General features: G+C 46.5%; 1 protein-coding gene across 1 annotated transcript in view; it reads right to left on the bottom strand.

Moving 5' to 3' along the window:
• URB1 (URB1 ribosome biogenesis factor) overlaps positions 1–25,224 on the bottom strand; it is a 703,763-nt gene that overhangs the window by 41,303 nt on the left and 637,236 nt on the right. Inside the window, exons 36-37 of the mRNA XM_078658408.1 lie at positions 15,294–15,470; positions 12,404–12,645 (exon numbers count right to left, since the gene is read on the bottom strand). Coding sequence (XP_078514534.1) covers positions 12,404–12,645; positions 15,294–15,470 — 419 coding nt within the window. The remainder of the gene's footprint in view (positions 1–12,403; positions 12,646–15,293; positions 15,471–25,224) is intronic.

Below are 25,224 nucleotides of genomic sequence, written 5' to 3'. Positions count from 1 at the left end.
CTACCTGGGCGAGCGGTTCAGTATATAACAAACGCACCCAGCAAATGAAGTCGGGCCCAAAGCCGAATTTAGCTAGGACTGCCAACAAATACGGCCATTCTACGGTGTCAAAGGCCATTGTTGTATCAAGTGAGGCTATTATGGCCGGTTCCTTCAGGGTATGAGGCCTGGCTATCACTCCATGTAACCTGCGCAAATTTAGGGCTGTGTTCCTATGAGGAATAAAGCCCGATTGATCAGGATGTAGAATTCCGCTGATCACTTTAATCAGCCTATCAGAAAGCAGCTTGGCAAGTATTTTGGGCTCTGCATTCAATAACGAGATGGGCCTATAAGCGGCAAAATTAGATTTTGGCTTACCCTCCTTATGAATAACCACCACCGACGCTACTCTCTGATCATAAGGTAGTATCCCTTTCTCTCGGACCTCAACAAACATAACCTCTAAGGTAGGGAGCAATCTTATCAGGCCGAAGCTTATATAGCTCAATCGGGAGCCCGTTAGGTCCCAGCACCTTTCCCGAGTTCAAGGAGCGCACCGTCAGGGCTATTTCCTCGGTGGTAAGGGCACTATCCATGACATCACGGTCCTCACTGGTCAAGCATGGGAGCCGTAAATCTAGAAGCAGCGAATGAGAGTCCTCCTCTGGTCGATCCGATACCGAGGTATACACAGTTTGAAAATAATCCGCAAAACTATCCACTATAATCTGAGGATCAGTAAGTCGTGCTCCCTCCGCTGTCACAAGTTCTGGAACAACACGATCTGCCCTATCCTTCTTGTCCAACCAAGCAATAAGTTTCCCTGCTTGTACACCGAGGTCATATAGCCGACCCAGCTGCTCTCTACCCAGGACTCTGGCACTATCAGTGACCAGAGATCTATACTCGAGTTGCTTAAGATTCAGGACGTGCATTTTAGCACGGGTTACCTCCTGCTCCAGTCCTACCTCCAAGCGACCTATCTCAGCTTCTGTTTCAACAATTTCTTTATTGTGGAGAAGTGTGGCTCACTGGTTAGAGGCGGCAGACCCTGAAGCAGAGGTCAGACCCGGGACCAGGGTTCAATTCCCGACGCGGCAGGTTCTTGAGCCCAAATATCCACGGACTCGATAATTCTCGTTTCGGTGCCTACTCGAGTCACAGGTTCACACTTTGCAGCTCTGGGCATTAGCTTGCTTAATCTCCACTACGGCCCCCCCGCGGCGGGATGCCTGGCTTTCAACTTGGGGATGCCCAGTACGGGTATCTCACAGGGAAAAACCAGGACGGGTTCCCAAGGCAAGCGCCGAGATGCCTACGGGTAATCGAGCGCTATATAAGAACGCTTAATAATAATAATAATAATAATAATAATAATAATAATAATAATAATAATAATAATTCCGGTCCTTTTTCGTTCCAGCTATCAATGACAGGGCCTGGCCCCTGATAACCGTCTTAAAGGCTTCCCACAGAGAAAAAGAAGAGGACCCCGACCCCTCATTCTCCAGGAAATAATGATCTAGAGCCTTAATCAGGTCCTTACGAACAGTTTTTCCTTTTTGACTTGTTTTGGCTCCAAGAGTTTCACGAAAGCGGAGGGTGGTTATTGCGGCACATCTGCATCACCAAGGCCATCAATTCTACTTTTACCTGAATTCTACCTTGAATTCAACCCTTAACTGGCTTCCAAATAACTAGAAAATGTACACTATACAATAACCATTTTATAAGGTTTAAGATTCCATGTGAACAACAGAGTCTTTATGATGTCATCAGCGACCACTGATTCCTCACCTTTTGAATATTCCCCAGGCATCAGACTAGATCCAGAAACATTTCAGCAGTACTTCTGTGCACCGGTAGGTGATGCCGTGCACCTCTACACTGACGTAGGTCTAAAATAGGACAAACTCCTCCATCCCGCTTTGGTCCAGTGGAGTAATTTGGCGGTTACCTCTGGAAGTGTGTGGGGGAGGGGTGCATTGCAAAGGTTTGGCACAGGCCCTAGGAGAGTATCAGTGAGTGCCTTGTTAAAAGGTTGAAGGGGCTCAGTAGAGGTTTGCCCCGGATGGAGCACTTCAGTCAGGACATTGGTTTTGACCTTTATGGTGGGAAGCTAGAGGTTGAGAACTTCAGCTACCCAACGCAAAAGAAGCATTCTCCTCAGTGGCAGGGCCTGGGGTGACAGGAGTCCAGACTCAGGCGAGGCATCAGGACCTCTGACCCCTTAACAGTCATCATACCAATTTTCCCTGTGAAAGGCTTTTACGATTTTTCAATACCTGTATTGTAATCGCAGTCCGAATCTGTACCTAACAAGGAATGCAAAGTATGGGACCTTCCTTGTGGAGATGGAACATTAAGTGGGGGAGATTGCGGTTGAATGGAAACCAGGCACGGCCTATGTCGAATTCGCAACGGTGCTGACAGTCAGAAAGCACAATGGTCACCTTGGACTACAGTGGCGACAGTGAAACATGCAGCTGAAAGCAGAGTCGGTACAGGAACCGGTGGGGGCCCTGTGGTGGATTTGGAGGGTCCAACTAGTGTCAAGGGCAAATCCACCAGTGGTGCTCCAGATCCTCCGAGGGGCCTGCAGGCATGCCAGAGGGAGTCAGAAGGGTTTTGAATAGTTGGAGAATGGCCTTGCAGAACTAATTAATCTGCCTCGGTGTTGTCAACAGCTCCAGAAACTTGGTTTGTGCAGGGACAAGTTGCCGGTTGGGCTTCGACATCGAATGCCCTAAAGGCGTTTCAAAACACCAAAATAGAAGAGCACCCAAATATCCAGACCTCAAATTGCACCAAGATGCATAGTTTATACAGCTACATATTCCATAGTTTTTAGAGCGAGCCCTTGCCCACTAACTCTTCGCTTTGTTGATTATAGAAGACGTGATTTGACTATATCAGTTTTGAAACTTCATATTTATAGAAACATTAAATAAGCACCTGTTCTCAACATTTATCAAGGCAATAAGACATGGTTTGCATCGACTAAATAAATCACTAATTACTAGGTGCATATAAGCTTATTCTGCTTCTTTATGGCAAAATACTCCAAAATGAATGTCCTTGGGGAGAGGACTGCCTGGGGCACCTGGGATTCCAGGGACCTACCCAAAGGGAGGCTTTAAGAGCACCTCTTTTTTGTTGTTAGAGATTATTCCACTCAAGAATTTGACCTCCAAATACATTTCTTGCAGATGTTTGTGTAGAATCCCCAGATAGATGGTTAAATTGACACTCAAACACCATTAAACAAACACAGAGTAGAGTAATTTAGTTTATAATACGTTTAGGTATTTGGGAAAGTCTTATGCAAAGCACTATGTCAGATGTCTTGTGGTACTAGACACTGTTGCTGGGATATAGCGCCAAAAGTTTAAACAAGCCCTTGAATGTTCTATAGTGAGCAAAGACAAGCAATCATCTTTCACTTGAAAAACTGCTTTTGGTTAATCAAGGAGGATTAGTTATTTGCATCCTAGGTTACTCTGGATTATTACAAAATATTTGGAAATGGACCATTACCTCACCTCCTCCTGCCCTTGTAGACAGCTTGCCAGCTATTTAAACACTGATCCTCCTGATTACCATATTCACCAAAGGGACTTCGGAAGTGGGATGGTATTTGCTTAGCAAATCCAAGTTAATGCAACATAGAAATTGACAGTGGATCCAGGCAGATGCAGGAGAAGCATGTTAATGTTGCATGACATACTGGAGTCATTTATAAGCATAAAGTAAAGCCCCACCAATAGAATGATCTGCCCATATTCTTGTGGCTTCAACAGGCAGAACAATTTAAAATTTGGATTCTTAACATATGGGGAGGATGAGTAAAGCAGGAATACAGCACAACAAAATATTCACACAATTATGACACCACATTACAAGACAACGCTGAGGTACTGAATCCCAGTGGAAAGTAAAAAAAGAGGATTCACCAAGATCCTAATTCAAGAGAGACTAATCCAAAATGAAATAAAAAATTTATTTAAAACATACAAAAAATACTTCAACTAAAACAAAAAAGGTGACAGATGAAAGCATGGGCATGGCAGTCTCAACTATTCTATGGAACAACCACTTTTACTATTTCTGTTGTAGGATACATCTCAAGGAAAGACAGACTCTTTCTTCAAGGTTGAAGTTTTCCATCCAAGCAATGCAACATGTATGTATTTCTGGATTTGTCTCTGTACTGCCTTTGTATAGTGATCGGCCTTCACACATGTATCTGAATAGGCTCATCACAAAATGACCAAACATGTCTGTAACTGTAGCAATCCAAGATATATTTTTGTTGTGCCTTAGAAGAATATTAGCGGTACAAAAGGGGGTGGTAATGGACGGAGCATCTGAATCAATCAAACACTCACACCCAGTCAAAAGATCTGGGTTTAATCCATCACCGTTCTTTAGCCCACTCTGCCACCCCAGTTCTGACATGGCTATATACAAATCAGTCTGACCCTGTGCCTCATGGGAACAGTCCAGCCCGAACTGCCAAGCCATGTCTTCCCTGGACCGGAAACAAGCTTCCGAGGACCGGTTTCTGGCATTCCAGCCGTCTTCAGCCCGGCTTGCTTGAATCCAGTGGCAAAGTGAGCAAGGGACTCATGTCTGAGCATACCCTGCCACATTTATGGCGGCCAAAAGCGGTACAAAAGGGGGTGGTGATGGACGGAGCATCTGAATCAATCAAACACTCACACCCAGTCAAAAGATCTGGGTTTAATCCATCACCGTTCTTTAGCCCACTCTGCCACCCCAGTTCTGACATGGCTATATGCAAATCAGTCTGACCCTGTGCCTCATGGGAACAGTCCAGCCCGAACTCCCAAGCCATGTCTTCCCTGGACCGGAAACAAGCTTCCGAGGACCGGTTTCTGGCATTCCAGCCGTCTTCAGCCCGGCTTGCTTGAATCCAGTGGCAAAGTGAGCAAGGGACTCACGTCTGAGCATACCCTGCCACACTTATGGCGGCCAAAAGCGGTACAAAAGGGGGTGGTGATGGACGGAGCATCTGAATCAATCAAACACTCACACCCAGTCAAAAGATCTGGGTTTAATCCATCACCGTTCTTTAGCCCACTCTGCCACCCCAGTTCTGACATGGCTATATGCAAATCAGTCTGACCCTGTGCCTCATGGGAACAGTCCAGCCCGAACTGCCAAGCCATGTCTTCCCTGGACCGGAAACAAGCTTCCGAGGACCGGTTTCTGGCATTCCAGCCGTCTTCAGCCCGGCTTGCTTGAATCCAGTTAGAAGAATATTAAACAAGCATTGGCATAGCCAATAGGTTGCGCCTCTGGGTCAGGCTGGGCACCGTGCGCCATGCCCAGCATAAAGTGCAGTGACTGCTCAGAGGGGACACAGAGAAAAGTGGGGAGAATGCGAACTGAAGGGGTCCGGAACAGACCAAGCAATGAGATTTCAGAGAGGGAACAGAGCTGAGTAGAGAAGTAAGTGAGCTGAAGGGTTACTAGTGTTCTCCAATTCTAACCCTTTTTTTTGCATAATTATGGATTTATGGAAGGTAGCGAGTGTTCAGGGGCTGCAGGAAGCACAGGCCAGAAGTGCCAGACAAGACAGCAGAAAGAGCGGTGTATGAGCGGGGAAAGGGCAGAAATGCAGAAGCACAGAGTTGGCAATGAAATTAGTGGTGTGGTTCAATCTTATACTTGAAAACTGCATGCATTCTGCAAGCGGCTACGTCTCTGCACTGCCTGCCAACGGCAATGCGTCCTCATTTATATTCAACATTGGTCTTGTGACCCGTACCGAACCAATATTTTTGTGCATCCAACACCAGATTCCCTCCGACGCAGTTTTTAAAAAACTGCAAGTCGTCAAATTTAATTTGCACAAATGTAGCACTGACAGACTACATCTCATAATGACAAAATGCTGCACACCGCCCAACCCCGTGAAAACAGGAAAAACAAAACAAATTCTAGTTCCGGCAATTTCTGTGACATACCACATGCTCTGCTTTCCACATCGGAACCCCTCTGAGTCCCACAACTCCAGCCAAAGGGTACTGAGTGATGACACCAGAGATTAAAACTAACAGCAGAGCAGAACACTCACGCCAATTTCCCAAACTGTGCGAGCAATGGCTGTGCGCCGTCAGAGGACAGGCGAGGTGAGCTCCCAGATTTACTATGACTCTGCAGTGGCTGGGGCCTGTCCCGCTGAACGCTTGCGTGTCCCCATGTGAGGCAGTGACAGAGTGCAGGAGCGCGTTTTCACCTCACTGAATCTGAACCACGCAACCTTTCCATGTTGTGATCCCTCCAGAAAAGTATAAATGGCCTACGCAAATTACCCCGCTGGCACAGACGATACCTAGGAGATAGTAGTACACAAAAGAGAAGAGTTTCCTTCTGAAAACAAATATTTCAAAATCCTGCTTTCAAATCACTCACGGCTACCGATCTACATAGCTAAGAATATCTGGAATAACTACACAACAAATAAACGCGTCCGCGAAAGTGAAAGCGACTGCGCTGTGTTTAATGATCCACAACGAGGAATGCAGCTGGCACCCTGCGCGCCGCTGCTCGCTCCCGACAGCTAGAGGCCGTGGGAGTGAACATTTACAGAAAAGGTGGGACATGCACCCGCCTTTGGCCAATTGCGTGCTTTCATTTTGGAAAGCCACATGCAAAGGCCAATAGAATGTGTGGAAAATAAAAAGCCACACGCATGAGTTTAGCGACAGTCTGGAGTGATTCCAAGAGGCCGTTGCATAGAGCAACGCATGCACGCTGCGCTAGGTTCGACCTAAAAAGGAATGCATGCAATGGCATTAATCTATAGAAATGTTCTTTCCTTAAAAATATTGTCACTGGATTTATGTGCTCTTTTTTTTGCCTCTCAATGCGCAGAGGTGGAGTTGATGCGATTTCCAGTAAGGCAATTGCTATTTTCTTTGTGTACCGTTACATACTCTAATCTACCTCGTCCCTAGCAATAAGGTCACCTGGCTTGTCCATTGACAATAGTTTGTACTGGATGGATCCCATGTTAAGGTGTGCCCATAGTAATTCACATGGTATATGTCCAGAGCAATTTGTGTGCAGACAGATTATGGGCTGTATTTAAGCAAATAATTGCCCATTAAATTTACACTCGCAGAAGACTTCAGCTTCTTCGCATACCTTTTCTATGTCATGTAAAATAGACAATGAACATAAAACAACTGCTTCCATGGGGCTCCATGTGTCTAATGTTGGAATCACCCCTTGCAGACTCCACAAGATGCTGTATATTAACTCAAGTATATTGTAGAAGTGAGACAAAATGACAAATATGAACAAGTTACCTACCTTCGGCAATACCTTTCCTGGTAGAGTAGATCCCTCACTATGTAAATTTCCCTTAGGCTCCAGACTGGACATGGAGAATTTGGAATGCAATTCCCTCGCGGATTGGTAGGTGGCATTGTGCGGCTCAGCATTAGATCAGTCCTGCCCTAGACAGGACATCTATGTCTGCACTTTCCCCTTTTCGCTTTGGAGAAGCCCGTAAACAGTTGATTGTCTTAACGATACTCTCTGGTCCATGTAAAAACCAAGGGCCCTCTTAGGTCAAGACAGTGGAAACCTTCCTCCCTGAAATAGAAAGGCAGAAAAGTGAATGATTATCCAATGTGGGAGGGCGTACTTTCCGCAGGAATGCCGCTTTTGTCCAGCAGACACATTTTTCTGGGAAGAATATAACCTATAACTGTTGCCACAGCAAGATATAGCTGGGCTAAAGACAGGCAAAACAACAAGATAACAAATAAGCATCCATGAGTTGAATGTTACAGGGGTGACAGCAGACAACTAACCGTTCCCAGTGTCCTGCAGATATCATTTTCGTGGAGGGACGTCTCAAAACCAAGATGATACCAACCACTTTCAGAGGTAGATCAAAAGCCATCCAGTGTTGCCATTCAATCTCCACACATAGAGTTGCAGGTTTTGCAGGCTCGGATGTAGGACCCCACCCCCTGCTGCGGCCACAGGAGGTCTTCCTGAAGGGGCAGACATATCGGAGGACAAATGCTCATAAACAGAAGTTCTGTGTACCACACACTCCTCGCCCAGTGAGGAGTCACTAGGACGCCTTGGGCCCTAATATATGGGCAGAAAGGCATACAGGAGTCATGAGACCCAGCTAAGACAAAATGCTTCTCCAAAAGAGAACTGCCTTGGGAACTCCAACGCACAAAAGCTTCAACACCGTGCGATCTCTGCTGTGGCGAATACATCAAGCCAGGGTTCCGCATATTGTTGAAAGAGGCCTTCCAAGTGTAACTGCCATTTGTGATCTGCTTGGGAATGGTGGCTGAGTTTTTCTGTCCTAGTGTTTAAAGATCCTGTCAGGTGTTGGCTAATCAGGGGAAAGCTGACCGTTCAGCCACTTCCAAACACAGAGCTTTCTGGCGCAGGACCCATGACCCCACTCCTCCCTGTTATATGACGTGGTATTTGTATTGTCCGTGAGACCTAGGCCCATTCCCCCTTGATGGATCGGGAGAAATGTCTTTAGTATGAAGTGAATTGCTTGCAACTCAAGCAGGTTGATGTGGAGGTGAGACTCTGCAAGAGATCAGAATCCACTGATCTCCACCTCTTCCAGACAATCTACCCAATCCTGCAGCTGCATCCGTCATCACAGTCGGTTCTGGATGGGGTATGGAGAGAGCTCTGGAGCCGGTCCAAGTGCAGTCAAGCAGCAATCACTGCAGGTCTTCCACAATCTCCTTCAACACCTGGATAACCTCCGACAGATCCCCTTGGTGCTGAGCCTACAGAGACTTGCGATCCCACTGCAGAGCCCATATGTGCCACCTGGTGTGGTCCCCAAGCAGGATGCAGGAGGCAAAGAAGCTTAAAAGCCTCAGATCTGCTCTCTCTCAGATCCAGGTCAATGGATGAAACATTAGGATCATGGTCCGAATGACCCGGACTAGTTGAGGCGGAGGAAAGCTGTGTGAAGGAGACAAATGTGACTTCCGCACAATGATGGGAAACCCCAATGAGGTCAACAGGTTGGCGGTCCTCAGGAGGTGTTTCACGACTGCTTGAGGTGAGCCTGCCTTCAATAGCCAGTCAGGTATTGAAAGGCTGGTATTCCCAAACCCCGCAAATGGGCCGCGACCACCACTATCACCTTCGTGAACACCTGAAGTGCACTGATGAGCCCAAAGGGAAGTACAGAGAAATGAACTAAAAGAGCTTTTGGTCTCTTGAAACCATAGGAAGCATCTGTGGACTGCAAGATGTGTATCTGGTATTAGGCGTCATGAAAATCCAAAGCTATCCACTCTCGTGGATCCACGGAAGAGAGAACTTGGGCTATGGTGAGCATTTTGAACTTGTCCATGTCCTTCTGGAAGAACAACCAGTCCAATCTGGAGCACCAACTGGTCAGATGTGATGCTTCTGCACCTAGCCTCCCACCGGGTGATCTTGTGCTGCCCAGGGTGGCTTAAAAGTGGTTTTGCGGCATCTGCATGGTTGGGGACTGGTGTTTGGATAATACGTTGCTCCTTAGGGGCCTAGATTCGGTCTGCTTGTTCCCTAGCTTTCATCTTGACAGGACTGGGTGACCTGTTGTTGCTGAGGCATGCACTGCTGTTGCTTCTACTGGTACTCCCTGCTGCTGCCGTGAAAGGGGTGACTTTGCTGGGGGAAACTGCCAAACAGGCAGATCAAGGTCTAGAGAGCTAGTGGTGGCTTTGCTCTACCTACATCTTTCCAAGGCAGAGTCCACATTTGCTCCAAACAGCCTAAAAGTGTCAAAGGGCATATCCATCAAGGATTGTTGGATGTCTGATGCGAAGCCAGTGGAGTGAATCCAGGTGTTTTGACGAAGCACCAAGCTGGTCTCAACAGTGCAACCCAGACAGTCGGTCATGTTCAAGCCTGAGTGAACAGAGTATTTTGGTGTGTCCTGCCCATCTGTGATGAGGCATTGCAGGGTTGGCCGTATATCATCCGGGACATCTGGTCGAAAGATTTCTGACACTCTATCCCACATTGCATGCAAGTATGTCCCCAGAGGGCCCATAGTTTGTCAGATCCGAGGGCAAGGCTGATGGAGAATAACATACATTTGGCAAACGTCTCCATGTGTTTTCACTTTATCAGAAGTTGTAGGAAACGTATTTGGACCAAGGTGGCTAGTGAATGCCTGTACTACCAAGCTGAAGGGGTTTGGGTGCTGTAGGAGAAACCTTGGTTCACCAGGAACATGTATGTGCCACCTTGCCACTTGCCTATTAAGTGGGGGGCAAGATCCTGGCTTCATCCTGGTGCCCTCCAGCACATTTGTAATGAACTCGTTAAAGCGAAGTGGAGGATCTTGGTTTTTTTGGCCTTGGTTGAGCATTTCAGTTAAAATATTTGCCTTCACTTCTGTAGTTGGCAGGGTGAGATAAAAAAATTCTGCCGCTCTCTTATTAACTGTTGTGAAGGAGGCGGGACTCCTTTGTTGCCACAGTCAGATTAGGAGAGGAAAACCAGTGTCTGGAGAAGTGTCTAGCCCACTGGCATCCTATGGGTCCAGAAATAGTTGTTGTCATCTTAAGGGGCATCATCACATTCATCAGCATGAGGTTGGGAGGTTTCTGGGTCAGCATAGGCATACATATGCCTAGTTTGTGACTTCGGGTGGTAGTAAATACGTTTTGGAGTCTGATAAAACTATCAGCTCTGCGTTCGGCGTTGGTGACCTTGGGTTTAAAAGCACTCCAGAGGGATCAGAAAGAAGACCACATATTCTGGGTGGGTGTCTGTTACTGACATCTGTTGGCTGCAGTCTTTTCCAAGCTTGACTCCTGTAGTTTTTGGAGGAGACATGTCCCATACACACACTGCCAAAAGTTTGAGGGAAAGAAAAACGGTCAGACTCACAGGATTTGAAGGAGCTCTAGGTCTGTATCAGATGGAGAGAAAATTCACAAGTTGAGCAATCTATACTTAGAAGTCTATTAGAATGCAGAGCTTGTAAACTGTGTTCAAACCATTTACTAATTCCTCAGATGCAAAGGTACGCCACAAGGCTAAGGTAAGATAGACTTAGGTAAGATAGACTTTCATGAGTGATTTGAAAAATCAGGGCCAGGAAAGTTTCAATTAATTAAATCAACACACATGTAACAACTTTTGTGTCTAAGACCCAAAACTGTTTAGTGGGATTAAGCCAAGCAATCTACAGGATACAAAATATTGGAAACCCTTGAGTTCATTGTATTATAAACTAAGCAACTGTACCCAAACAGCTTCAAAGACATACACAGTCTGGTAACATAGAATGAAAAAAGAGGATATATTTAGGTAGAAACAGCTTACGCAAGGGACAGTAGAACGTTTTTAAAACCCTCACTGCTGTCTTTATTTTCTTTGGTCTATTATTTTGATGCATCATACCGATTAAACCCCCTCTTAAACTACAAACTGTTTCATTAGTTATGACAGTGTCAAGTTTCTATCCAAGTCTTTGGTCTACAGTTACTTACATCAAGTTGACCTGCATCAAACTCTAGGGTTATGCCTTCATCCGCAACTTATTTCTGCTGGTCAGATGACCTTCCAAAGATTGGACAAGGAACAGAAACTTTTTTCAAAATAAAATACTGTTCCTTAACAGTGATGTTCTACACAGTGTGCATTTTCCAAATAAATCAAAACTATTTCCTTTTATTTTCTTTTAAAACATTTGCAGGCAATTTTTTGATAAACGTGTTTCTCAATTTCTTTTCAATTGGTAATGAAATACTGAGAGGTACAGGAAGTGGGGGCTTTCAATTGCAGCCACCAAATGGAAAGTAAAATGCTGCATTTTGTTTTACTTAACACCTTTGCAGCTGCAATAGTTCTACACCACATGACCTACAATAAAGTGCAAGGAATATACCAAAAACAAGATTGAATATGTAAAAAAAATATGTTAGCTAGTAAAATGAATACAACTGTTTGATTAGGGAATCCAAACAGAAGTAAAAAGATTTATAGTAAGGAACTTATTTGTTGTAAAAAATTGAATTACAAAAAAGTGAGAATATCCTTTGGCGTTATTGCCAGCTTAACTTTCTTCCTGTGTTTCTCCAGCAATGTTGCCACAATGGTTACTTGCTGATCATGCTTCCGGAAGGAGAGTTGTGTTTCATACAATATGCAGCTCCTACTGCCACTGCAGAAAACTATGGTCATTAACAAGAAACAATGGCACACCCACATGCTAGATGTGCAGTAATCCCCAACAATGGTATTTAAAAGAAAATAATGTAAATTGAAGGTAACCAGTTAAAATAGCTATTTTAAGAATGCAAACATGTGACATGGCTACAGAGATGTCACTTGAAGCAGCGACGTAAACCCAAACACCAAGAGGAGAGATCAAAATACTTACTAAGCAGTTCTTTGACCTTGTATTTCTGAGCCAGAGCCTGCAGATCACCTTGGAGTTCCTTGTCCTTTTCAATCACGCTCCACTTGTGCAAGAGCATCAGGATGGCATTTGTTGAAAAGACTGACTCGTTCAGGGTAAATCTGTCCATTTGCTTGAAAGCAGTCAAGACAGTAGCACGATACCGCAGTATTGAACTCAACGAACTGAAGAACTGAGTTAGATGGACTAACTCTAAATTGGTCCTGTAACAAGTCAATACACATTAAAGCTGGATGTTGGCAACCTTCTATACTAATTAGGAATAACTTTACAATCTGTAGACTATATGGTCTAAATATTGAAGGAGTTCCTTTCTCACCATGGAGAGGGCCCTGAAACTCTTTGATGTCAAGAGCACATGCCTCGGCCATCCTTTGTCACTCTTTTCTTTACTCCCTTGTGCACCATTTCATGACATTTTCATTTTAATTGCTCCTACCTACCTTACGCCACCTCAGTCAATGATAACTTTCAAATATTTTGGCTATGGGTAACCCTAGAATTTATAATCATGGGAGCAATCCAGTGAATAAGGTTACAATAGGTCTAGAAACACAATCAAACATTATCAAATGGAGGTGCAATCTGGAATCCTTATTGATGGCTATTCAGCCTTGCGTGGATTTTACTAGATGGCCTCTATAAGAACATACTATCTGCTCGATTTTATAAAATACTGAACAACTACTTTACATTTTCCCCTTTTGTTAAAAAAAGTCTTGATGTACGTTTATTAAGTCTGGCTCATGTTTGTCATCAAAATAAATAATCACACTGTCGTACTTCATTTACTGAAGGGTACCCCATTTATGTAATTTTTTAAAGATAATTCACAATAATGGTGGATGTCCTGTCCTTGGCCTGCGTTTTCAAAAAATACCATGTATCACATTTTTAGGCTGTTTTCACAATCAGAAATACACAAATTCATTATATATAATATATCACAACAGTGAAGCACAAATCAGTACAAAAATTTTATCTTGTATTAACATGTTGCGTCTACTTAAACCACAACTAAGGCTTTCCCAAATGCAATAATGCCACTGTCACTAATCATAAAGCTCAACATTTCTCTAGGAGATCTCCTGAAAGTTCTCATGTCTTGTTTGTACCCAGAACATTACTTTTTCTATTTCAGAATTGCAGTGTCGCAAAATCAATCTTTTGCCCGTTTCCAAGGCCTTCTTTATCCACAAAGCTAGTCCATTTCACAGAATAAAACAAAAAACAAAGTGATGAAAGGAATGCTCGTATTACTTTCAGGCACTGGCAATCACTCAATTCCACTTTCCAATGCATTGTTTTTTTTATTTACTATGCCACTCAAAGCAGAGACTAACCATATGCAAATTGGTCTTGGTCCCACTCCCATCCCCTTATATAGGAACAGAAGCAACCCCAGGCCCGTTGTGGCTTACTTAGGCCTTGTCATCTAGGTATAGATTGAGCGCTATCGCACAGTGAGCTAGGGACTCACATTTGAACATACCATCTACTGCAACAAATACTGAAGTGATAGAAGGAATGCTTGAATAAATTCCCGTCACCGGTGATGGCTGAGCCGCATTACGGTCATTATTTGGACAATGGACTGTAATGTGGTCTGAGCGACTGCCAGGGACTGAGATTAATTTAAACATTCAGTCCATCATTTTGTTGTTTATTGCTTCTTGACAGAACGTCACGGTCTTGCACAGCAAGATCATTAAAGAATAGCATCACTATATACTTCTTAAACCTCAATCTTGTTACTGTGTCTACTCCCCATGGAATGCTGGATTTCTAGTTATTAGTTAAGTCAGGTTTATTGCTTATGGTTGCAATCACATGGTTAAGACACACTGACAATGTTGTGTGGAGTACATAAAGTGCACAGGGAAATTTGGTGAAGAGCTAGGGGTTCAGTACATACAAATATGATTTGCACAAAGTAAGGTCATTCATGGAATAAAGCACTGTCTAAGGAGAGGTTAAATATGAAGAGTGGCCCAAGTTACAGTAATGGGTGAGTAACCTCTCAGAAATCAGGGGGGATATCTAATTTCTCGGGCTCAGCAATGGGAGGGTTGTTCACAAACCTAGGGCTGACTGGCATACAGGTTCACATAAATAGTGAAGGCTAAGCCTGCTACAGTGAGCACGGATTCGTGAATAGTTCAAACCTGAGCTTCCTTCTTCATTTCAGGGCTAAGACGAGAGTTTAGTTCTTCATGAATAAAGAAAGAGGGAATAGTATTCTCTATTGCCAGGATTTGTTTTATAGTATTGGCCACTTATCACCAGCTACAATTAAAGTCCAAGAAAAGAATGAGAGGTGAACAAGGAATACTTGGATAGGAGCTTTAGAAATCTTTTGATGTATATATTTTCATGTTGTTGAAAACATTCCTTTGTATATTCTATGGTATCCTGGGCTATTTTTCCCAAGGAGTAAGGGAGGTTGAAGACAGAAGGGTCTATTGTGAGTTAGGGCTTTGACAGTCATTAATGACTGGATGGTGAACTTTGGCAGAATGAGCGCCAGTGTGCAGGAGCTGGCACAGGCTTCATTAGCTTTCCTCTTTTTTTCATATTTCTACTTGACTAGGCTCTATTTGAGGAAACCCATCTATGCTCATTATTCTTGATGTGAGCTGCATTTCGGTTTGAAATTGAAAGAACTTTATTAGAAACCTAATCGTAGAAGTAGGTTTTCACATCCGTTTATGTGCGACGTGCTTTCCACAATTTAAACCTGTAAAGTTGAACAGTCTTACTCTCTCTCTCTGTATCATCCCTTTAGATCCCTCTGATTATTTAAGAAAAATAAAACTTCCTGAACTGACAAAAGTACCAAAAAATGGCTTACCGAATACACTCAATGAGTTTAATGAAAACATGGAGGAACTCGTTGATTATTTGCAGAGCAATCCGCTTGGGTTCCTTCTCTGACGCTTTCTTCTCACTCTCTCGATCTCCTAAGATGGTTTTCCACAAGTTACTCAATAAAGTTAGAATACTTGCTAACATTCTGTTGTCCTGAAACCTAAAAAACAAACAACATGGCTTACAAAACAGCAGAGGATTCAGTCACTGTAAATAAATACCAATGGCACAGAAGCATACATATTCCATTAATGGAATGGTTGCTTAGAAAACCAGTATCCCCATGAATAAAGGAGAAGTCTTCCAGGTTGATTTGGCCTTGCTTTGACGCCCCTTAAGATTGGTAGTCAACATACGTCACATCTCTTAACCTCATGCACTTAACCAACATTTTGCTATTCAAGCCACAGAAATGTGAAACATTCATCCTGAAAAATTGATCTGGAAGCATTTTTGATATAATCAAAATGTTAGTGTATTGGGGAGCTGTACAAGGATATAACAAGGCAATGTTTCATGTGATTCAACGTGTCAACATCAATGACTGAAGAGACTAGACAATATGATTTTTCAAGGGCATACACTCTAGGTTTTCTTGGTAAGAATATATGGAGATCTTTTCTATATATCAACCTTAAAAACAACAGACTGATCATGTGTTCTGTAATATTTGACCCCTGTTAAAAGAAATGTGTAACCAAACTCATGTCCTGAAGGGGGAGTCAAGTTTCCTGTGTTATAATACAATGTGGAGCAGAATTAATGCCAGCCTTGAAGGTTGTCAAGGCTGGGGATAGATGGAAATCCAGGGCTGCACTTGGAACTGCAGTCTGTATACTCACTATTACACAATAGGGGATATTGCCTCTGGGGATGAGTTAGTGCTTGCAGCTGGTGAACCAGTACCTCCTGTGTAACTGTGGGATGGAAAGCTGTATTGTAAAATATATAAATGACTGAAAGGGGCATCAAGCTTTCAGCTTCCTCTAAGCAATAGGTTTTTGCCGCAAATCTGAAAACTATTGAAGGGGCTATAATTTGATTGGCTCGCGAACACAAAGGAGACCGTCAATTAATCTAATCTGAGAGTTATGTTATGTTATAGGGGGGTGCTTCTATAGCGCACGGCTACTCCGAGGTGTGTCCCGGCGCATTGGGAGCCTCACAGGTCCAGAGTGGAAAGCAAGGACGAGTGAAAAGAGCGTAGCTCGAAGGGGCGGTATTACTGCAGGAAAAGCAGGGTCTTCAGGTCTTTCCTGAAGGCCAACAGATTGGGGCTAGATCTGAGAGAAAGAGGAAAGTCGTTCCACAGCCGGGGGGCGAGATGTTTGAAAGAGCGCCCCCCACAGCGAGCACAACGGATCCTAGGAGTGACTGCCTTGACCTGGGTTGAAGAGGAACTGCGTTACTTACCTGTAACAGCAGTTATCCAGTATTGGTGTCTTTCATAGATTCACATGCCTGAATCATTCCCCGTCGTCGAGACGGGAGCCTCCGGTACATAAAAAAGTAATGTCCTATAGACATACATAGAGAAAATAGGCCTAAGGGTCTCACCTTAGTAGCCTTTCTTTGTCCTTATGCAAAAAGGACCAAACTCTCACAGTCAGCCAATCAGCTCCGACCTCCCTCTAGAACCTTCCTGGGAGGAGCCTCAGTCCCTCAGATTTTCGTACGCACTCAGTTAGTTAGGCGTAACATTGTGAGAAAGGGATGTGAGACTTCCCAGGGGAGGCGGGAGGGTTGCATGTGAATCTATGAAAGACACCAATACTGGATAACTGCTGTTACAGGTAAGTAACGCAGTTCTTATCCAGTATTAGGGGTGTCTTTCATAGATTCACATGCCTGAATCAGAGTAGCTAGCAATTAGACATGCACATTTGTGATGGAAAGGTGCCCTGCAGGCATGTTAGACAATGTACACATTGTACTATAGCATGTAAAAAGACAGCATAAGCAGAGCATCACAATAGCAGAGAATGTGCATACCTGGATGGCGGGATGAGGGAAGGCTCACCTCACTGAAAGAGATGGCGTAGCACCGCCTGGCCCACTGCTGCATCCTTCTGAAGTTCGAGATCCAGGCAGTAGTGTCTGGAGAAGGTGTGCGGTGACTTCCAGGTCGCCGCTCTGCATATGTCCAGGATCGGCACTCCAGCGAAAAGTGCCGCTGATGTGGACATCGCCCTGGTGGAATGTGCAGTGACACGATCAGTCAAAGGCCGTCCGGCCTTGGTATGACAGAACGCAATCGCCGAGGAAATCCATCTCGAGATGCTTTGCTTCGTGAGAGGCAGGCCCATTCTTGGATTGCTGTATGCCACGAATAGTTGTGAAGATTTTCTGAAGTCTTTGGTTTTATCCAGATAGAACTTTAGACATCTCTTGAGGTCTAAAGAATGGAGTGCTCTTTCGGCTGCGGTGGAAGGGTTTGCAAAGAAAGACCTAAGGACTATTGGCTCATTGAGATGAAAGTCCGAAGGCACTTTCGGTATGAACTTTGGGTTTGGTCTTAACAGCACTCTGTCCTGTCTGAATTGCAGGTATGGATCCTGAATGGACAGGGCTTGAAGTTCGCTCACTCTCCTGGCCGATGTTAGAGCGAGCAAGAGCGCAGTTTTCCATGAGACGTGTTTGATGGATGCCCGATGAATGGGTTCAAAGGGATGCCTCATAAGTTGGTTGAGAACTAGGTTCAGATGCCACATTGGGGGGACTTTCCGAGGCCTCGGAAAGGATCTATAAAGTCCCTTCAGGAATTGTTTGACAAGTCGATTGGACCACAGGGAAGGTCCCGTGAAAGTTCTGGTGAACCTCGATATCGCTGCTAGGTGGACTTTTATGGACGCATGTGCCAGTCCTGATCGTGCCAAGTGCAGCAGGTATGGTAATAGCTGTTCAGGAGTGACTAACAGCGGTTGCAGGCCTTGGGCCGAACACCAAATGCAGAATCTTTTCCATTTGAGAGAGTAGGTTTTGTTGGTACTGTCTGCTCTCGCTTTTGCCAGTATATCTCTGCAGTCCTGCGGGATATTTAGGCCACCGAACTCTCTGTGCTCAGGAGCCAGGCCGATAAGCTGAGCGATGGCAGGTTCGGGTGTTGCACCTGCCCCTTGGACATCGTCAGGAGGTTCGGGTGCTGTCGCAGACGAATCGGTGTCTTGATAGAGAGCCGAAGTAGATCCGAGAACCAGTGTTGTCTCGGCCAGTACGGGGCAATCAGGATCAGGGTACAGGGCTCCGCCTTCATCTTCCTGAGGAGCCTCGGGATCATGGGAAACGGAGGAAAAGCGTAAGCAAACACGCTGAACCAACCGATGGAAAAGGCATTCCCCAGCGATCCATGTTGGGGATGCCAGCTTGCGTAGCTTGGGCATTTGGCGTTCCCCTTGGTGGCAAACAGGTCGATTCTTGGGACTCCCCATTGAGAGAAGATGTGAGTCAGCGCGCTGTCGCTCAGTTCCCACTCGTGGGAGAGTGATCGTTGCCTGCTTAGGGCGTCGGCGATGGTATTTTCCTTGCCCGGCACATAGGCGGCCTTGAGTGCGATTCCCTGCAGCACTAGCCAGTTCCAGATCTTCTGCGATTCGCGTGATAGAGAGAGCGAACGCGTTCCTCCCTGTTTGTTGAGATAGTGCATCGTCGTGGTGTTGTCCGTTTTGACGAGCACTGGGGAGTGCCGGATGCGTGGTAGAAAGGCCTGTAGCGCTAGATACACGGCTCTCAGCTCCAAAAGATTTATATGAAGCTGTTTTTCCTGAGTTTCCCATTTGCCGCTGATCCGAAGGTCCTGAAGGACAGCTCCCCATCCCTCCAGGGAAGCGTCCGTGGTGATCACCAGAGGTGTTGTCGGAAGGAGAAATGACAGTCCTACGGTCAGATTGTTGCGACTCCTCCACCAGGTTAGACTCTTGGTCATTTTGGGTGTTATCCAGACAGTGTCCTCGAAAGAGCCAGTACTTTGAGTCCATTGGCTCGCGAGCGCCTCCTGCAACGGGCGCATTCTGAGTCTGCAGTGAGGGACGAGGAGTATACAGGAGGACATCATGCCCAGGAGGGATGTATAGGTCCTGACCTTCAGGTTTGTCCTGTTCGCCACAGCCGTGGCCAGGGACAATATCTTGTCTGTCCTTTCCTTCGAGGGAAAGGCTCTCGCACACTCTGTGTCCAAGGTTGCTCCGAGGAATGTAATTTTTGTCGTAGGGACGACACAGGATTTCTTGAGATTGAGGGTTAATCCCAGCCTCTGAAAAAGATTTGTGCAGGCGTTGGAGGATGTGGCTGCGTCTTCCTCCGAGGGTGCTTTCACCAGCCAGTCGTCTAGGTAGGGGAAGACCTGGTGACCCATTTGACGCAGGAAAGCTGCCACTGGTGCAAGGCACTTCGTGAAAATCCGCGGCGCGGATTTGAGGCCGAATGGTAGTACCTTGAATTGATAATGTTGCCCTGCCACCTCGAACCTCAGGAATTTTCTGTGACACTTGAGGATGGGAATGTGGTAGTAGGCATCCTGGAGATCCAAGGAGGTCATGAAATCCCCTCTTTCTAGAATGCCTAGTATTTCTTGAATCGTCACCATCCTGAACGATTGGCTTCGTAGGAAGACGTTGAGCGCTCGGAGGTCCAGAATGGGCCGCCACTTGTCCTCTTTCTGGTGTACAAGAAAGAAGTGGGAGTAAAAGCCCTTCCCCTTCAGGGGTGCCGGAACGCGCTCGATAGCTCCTTTCTTCAGCATTACAGAAATTTCCTGGAGAAGCAGGCGTAAGTTTCTGTGCGCCCGCCTGCGAGGAGGAGTCCTGGGAGGGATGGTGGAGAATTCGAGGGAATGGCCAAAACGTATAATTTGGAGAACCCACTTGTCCGTGGTTATGAGTTGCCAATTGTTGAGGAAATGGGTCAATTTTCCTCCAATTTGTAAGGATGGATAGGGTGGCTGGACTGGCTGGAGTAGCTCGTCACTGGCGGCCTCCAGTGCCCCTCTTCGTAGTCTTGCCTCTGAAGGTAGATCGTCCATAGGATGATTGACGGCCTTGAGGTTGCTTGTGTTGGTATTGACCTTTGTTAGAATAGGAGTACGAGGACCTATTCTGATAGGAACCTCGATACGAGGACTGTCCTCTAGATCTGTTGCCTCGAAAGGACTGGTTTCGGGACTGTAAGGTACCCAGAGCCCTTGCCGTATCCGTGTCCTTCTTCATGGTTTGCAATGCCTCATCGATTTTGGACCCAAAAAGGTGCTGGCCATCGAAGGGCATGTCCAAGACCTTGGACTGCACCTCCTGGCGGAAGGACGTCGCTTTAAGCCATCCTTGACGGCGTAGGACCGCAGCTCCAGCAAGTTGACGAAAGCCAGTCATGGCTGCATCGATAGCACAGTCAATTATTTCGGCAGCCGAAGATTGACCCTCCACTAGTAGAGCCTGGACTTCCCCATGGATCGAGTCCGGCAGGTCTGACAAATATGGGGCTATGTCTTCCCAGAGTTGGCGATTATAACGCCCCAATAAGGCAATGGAGTTGGCTACCTTGACGGTCATGGCCGAAGTCGTGGTGAACCTTTTGCCGATCGTGTCCAGTTTTCTTCCTTCTTTGTCCGGAGGAGCGGACAGTGGGGAGGAAGGGTTGCGTGAGTGTTTCTGGGCCGCTTGTGTGACCACTGAATCCGGTTTAGGGTGTCCATTTAGGCAAACCGCTGCAGACAGTGGGGCTTTGTATTTTTTGTCTAAGCGCGGAACAACCGCAGACACAGAAGCGGGCGTCAGCATTATCTTCTTGCCTTGTTCCCATAGAAATTCTATTATTGGAATAGATTTCGTCGTCTTTTGAGTCTGCTCCTTAAAATCGTGTAGGAAGCATTCAGTCTCTGTTGATTCGATAGTCATATGGAATCTCTTCGCCGCTCTTTCCACAATTTTATGGAAGCCGCCTATGTCTACCGGCGGCGAGTCCGCATGGCGCGGTTGGGGCGATGCTGGTGAGGACGCCACATATTCATCCTCCTCATCATGGGAAGAGTGGGCCTCCTGGACCTCTCCTTCCTCCAATTCTTCCTCCTCCTCATCCTCGTCAGACGACACTACCTCCTGAGGTTGAATCTTTTCATGGTGGGCCTGAGGGGGAGGTCGAGACGGTTTTGGGGCTGCCGCTGGGTTAGGAACGATAGGTGGCTGATCTCTACTGTCAGCGTCCGGGAAACGTTGTTTGTAATCCTGTACAAGGAATTTCAGGTCGTTCACTAGAGCAGCAGGGAGGCAGATCATGGGGGTAACCTCCGTGGTGACTTTAGTGTGGACGGAGTGCTCCTGGTAGGAGTATTTCTCTACCTCCTCGTCAGTGCTTTGGCACTTGACATGTAGGTCCGAGATGGAAGTAGCGGGGCCCAGGTGGTCATCCTCCTCTGATTCTTCACTCTGGAAGATTTCGTTAGGTGGGTGCAGCTCCACTTTGCTTGGAGACGTGGTCTCCGGCGTAATATGCGGCTTAGTAGACTTGCCCAACGCAGGACTGGAGGTGGAAGCTGTCGAAGGCGTCGTCGACGGTGGTAGCGTGAGGGATGCCACCTCCACGAGCTTGGTTTTCTTCCATGTGTCCGGAAGTGTCTTCGTCGACGACGAGTCCTCCGTCAACGACGACGACGAGTCCTCCGTCGACGTCTTTAACATCGTCGACGACGAGGAGTCCTTCGTCGACGGTAGGGTCCTCGTCGACGGAATCTCCGTAGACGGCAATTTGGTCGTCGACGACCGGGGCGTCGTCGGTGCACTCGTCGACGGCGAGCCCGTCGTCGATGTCGGTCTCGTCGACGTCTTCGTCGTCGATGCCCTCGTCGACGCTGTCGTCGTCGGGGCTGTCGGTGGTGGGTTCGTCGTCGACGCCGTCGTCGTTATCTTCGTCGACGGCGTAGTTTTCGTCGACGGAGTAGTTTTCGACGTCGACAGGGTCTTTGTCGTCGACGATTTCAGCAGTAAAATGGAGGAAATAGGCCTACCTGTCGATGACGATGATGGAGATGTTATCGTCGACGGTGAAAGAGACAACGCTGACGTCGTCGAGACCGTGGTAGTCACTGAGGTAGTCCTCTGAGGTCTGCTAGAGGCCTGAGCAGGCTTTTTAAAAGTCTGAGTATCCTTAACAGACACAGAAGATGTCGTAGATCTTGCCTCTGAAGACTTCTTGGCTGTCTTCCTAGGAGGGGTGTCTGAGGGGCCAGGGGAAGTTACCCTTGGCCTCTTTTGAGAGACTGCTGAGGTTTTAGAGACACTACCTTCGGAAGATTCCAGAGTGTCTCTGTCCTTGAGTCTGTCGAGCCAGATGAGAAGGCGGCCTTCCCTGTCTCTCACGGTCTTCCTAGGGAAAGACCTACATATTTTGCAGTCTGCAGGGACGTGGTCCGGATAAAGGCAATATAAGCATAAGGTATGCTTATCATCCACATGGAGCCTTTTCTTCCCACATGAAGAGCAGGCCCTGAAAAGGGCTTTCTTCTGGGATTCAGACATCGAAGAAAGCAGTGGAAAGCAAACACTTACTGCCTCAAAGTGTTACTGAAGTAGTCCTTGAAGATTGTAGAATGAAGATTCACTTTTCAAAGGAAGTAGATGAGTTATAAGGAATCCTGAGAAGAGCTCAGGCTGGAGACTCCCTAGCACAACGTGCGGTAGAACATCTGAGGGACTGAGGCTCCTCCCAGGAAGGTTCTAGAGGGAGGTCGGAGCTGATTGGCTGACTGTGAGAGTTTGGTCCTTTTTGCATAAGGACAAAGAAAGGCTACTAAGGTGAGACCCTTAGGCCTATTTTCTCTATGTATGTCTATAGGACATTACTTTTTTATGTACCGGAGGCTCCCGTCTCGACGACGGGGAATGATTCAGGCATGTGAATCTATGAAAGACACCCCTAATACTGGATAACGCAAGGATCTAGACGGAAAATAGAAACTAATCCATTTCTGAAGATAGCGGGCACCTGTGCCATGAAGGGCTTTGAAAGCGAGGGTCAGGGCCTTGAAAGTGATCCGCTTTTTTATGGGCAGCCAGTGAAGGGTTCTAAGGAGATCACTGAGAGTTGAACTGTATTTCACATTTGGGCTGCTAGCACAGTGGAGGCTCTGGCATCCTTGCCCCTCTCTGTAGATAACGTGTTTTTTTACAGCAGTGGTGGTGGAGGGTGGGGTCACTAACAGAAAGAAGGGGGTTGAGCGAATGCAAGATGGTGGGTTGTATCCTGTGCAGCACAGCGAATAACGTGCATAAATTCAGGGAGGTAGAGCGCCGAGGCACGAAACCAGATTGCATGGGGGAGCTGATATATTCCATTAATTGTGACAGTTTATTGGCCAATACTTTTGCTAGAATTTTGTAGTCTAAATTCAATAGGGACAGCGGTCTGTACGAAGCGCATTGTGTGGGGTCTTTGTCGGGTTTCGGAAGGAGAGCGCTTACGGCTTCCCGTAGTGAGGGTGTGGGGGAGGACCTGCCACTCCAGAGCCTCCGCATACACCTCTATTAATTGAGGGACCAGAATGTCTTTGAATTCTTTATAAAAATCTCCTGTGTAGCCGTCAAGCCCGGGGGCAGACGAGCATTGCAGGGTGTCGATGGCCAGAATAATGCCGGTAACCAATATGGGCTCAGCCATAAAGTCGAGCATGTATTTTTCCAGGAAGACTAGCGCAATCTTGTCTAAGTACTCAGTTTGGGCAGAACCATCAGAGTAGGCTTTGGAGGAATACAGTGTGGTGTAATATTGCAAAAATTCCTCCCTGATGGCTAACGTGGAGGTGAGGGAGGCGCCGGAGGAAGAGCGCAGTTCCGTAATGTAGGATATATTATAAGGTGGTCTCATCAGCATCTGTGCTAGCACTCTGCCAGGACGTTCGCCCTCACCGTATCTGCATGCTGACTGGTATTTTCCCATGTACAGTATTTCCCTCTCTGTCGTGTCTCTGTATTCCGTCAGGAGAGCGAGTCTCACCGCCTGCTCCTGCGGAGTCGGGGAGGAGGCGAGTCGTGAGTCTAATCTGGCAATGTCTTGCTCAATGCGGGCCAGAGTGTTGCAAAGGTCCCTTAGCACTCCAGACTGTTTGGCAATGCAAACCCCTCTCAGGACAGCCTTAAATCCCTCCCAGAGTACCGCAGCCGTGTCCACAGAGCCAGTATTTATTTCAAAATAGTCCTCTATGGCCTCACGCACCTCATTCTTGAAAACTTCATCCAGGAGGACCCTACTGGGGAAACGCCGCTGCCGTTCACACCCCTCAGGTCGCGGGAAAAGTAAATGCAGGAGCCCTGGGGAGTGGTTGGAGTATGTGCTGGGGAGCGTAGTAAGAGAGACGAACCAACCCAACATGCAGGGTGAAAGCAGCCAGTAATCTATTCTCGACCATGTGTTGTGCGGGCCAGAGTAGTGGGTGTAGTTGGTGAGGGTGGGATTGCGTTGTCGCCAAATATTAATTAGCGTATACTGGGCGCAGAGGTCCTCCAGGGCCCGTCTTGCCCGCGGTTTAGCATCTGGCGCCCTGGACGTGCTGTCTAGTGTAGTGTCTATTAATAGGTTCAGGTCCCCCCAAGAAGGAGTGCACAAGGGTCAATTCGGGCATTGAGGTCGTGGAAGAAATCGAGGAGTCGACGTTCGGAGCATATATGTTAGCCAAGGTGAGTTTGTGTCTGTATAGGGTACCCGTGACTATAACGAATCTGCCCCCCGGATCGCGGGTCACATCAGTAAGAGAAAAGGGGATTCTTTTGTTAAGTAGAATGGCAGGCCTCTAGCGTAGTTGCTGTAATTAGCAAAATATCTATGTGTGCCCCAGCTAGCTCCGAACTGAGCCGAATCAGTAGGGGGGGGGGGGGCCTGTCTCTTGTAAATAAATTATATCCACCTTGTGTCGAATCAGATAGTGTATCACCTGG

Source organism: Lissotriton helveticus, chromosome 8 (assembly GCF_964261635.1).
Source record: "Lissotriton helveticus chromosome 8, aLisHel1.1, whole genome shotgun sequence".
Classification (NCBI taxonomy): Eukaryota; Metazoa; Chordata; class Amphibia; order Caudata; family Salamandridae; genus Lissotriton; species Lissotriton helveticus.
Note: the sequence above shows the minus strand (reverse complement) of the source record. Positions and strands in the feature narration are given on the sequence as shown.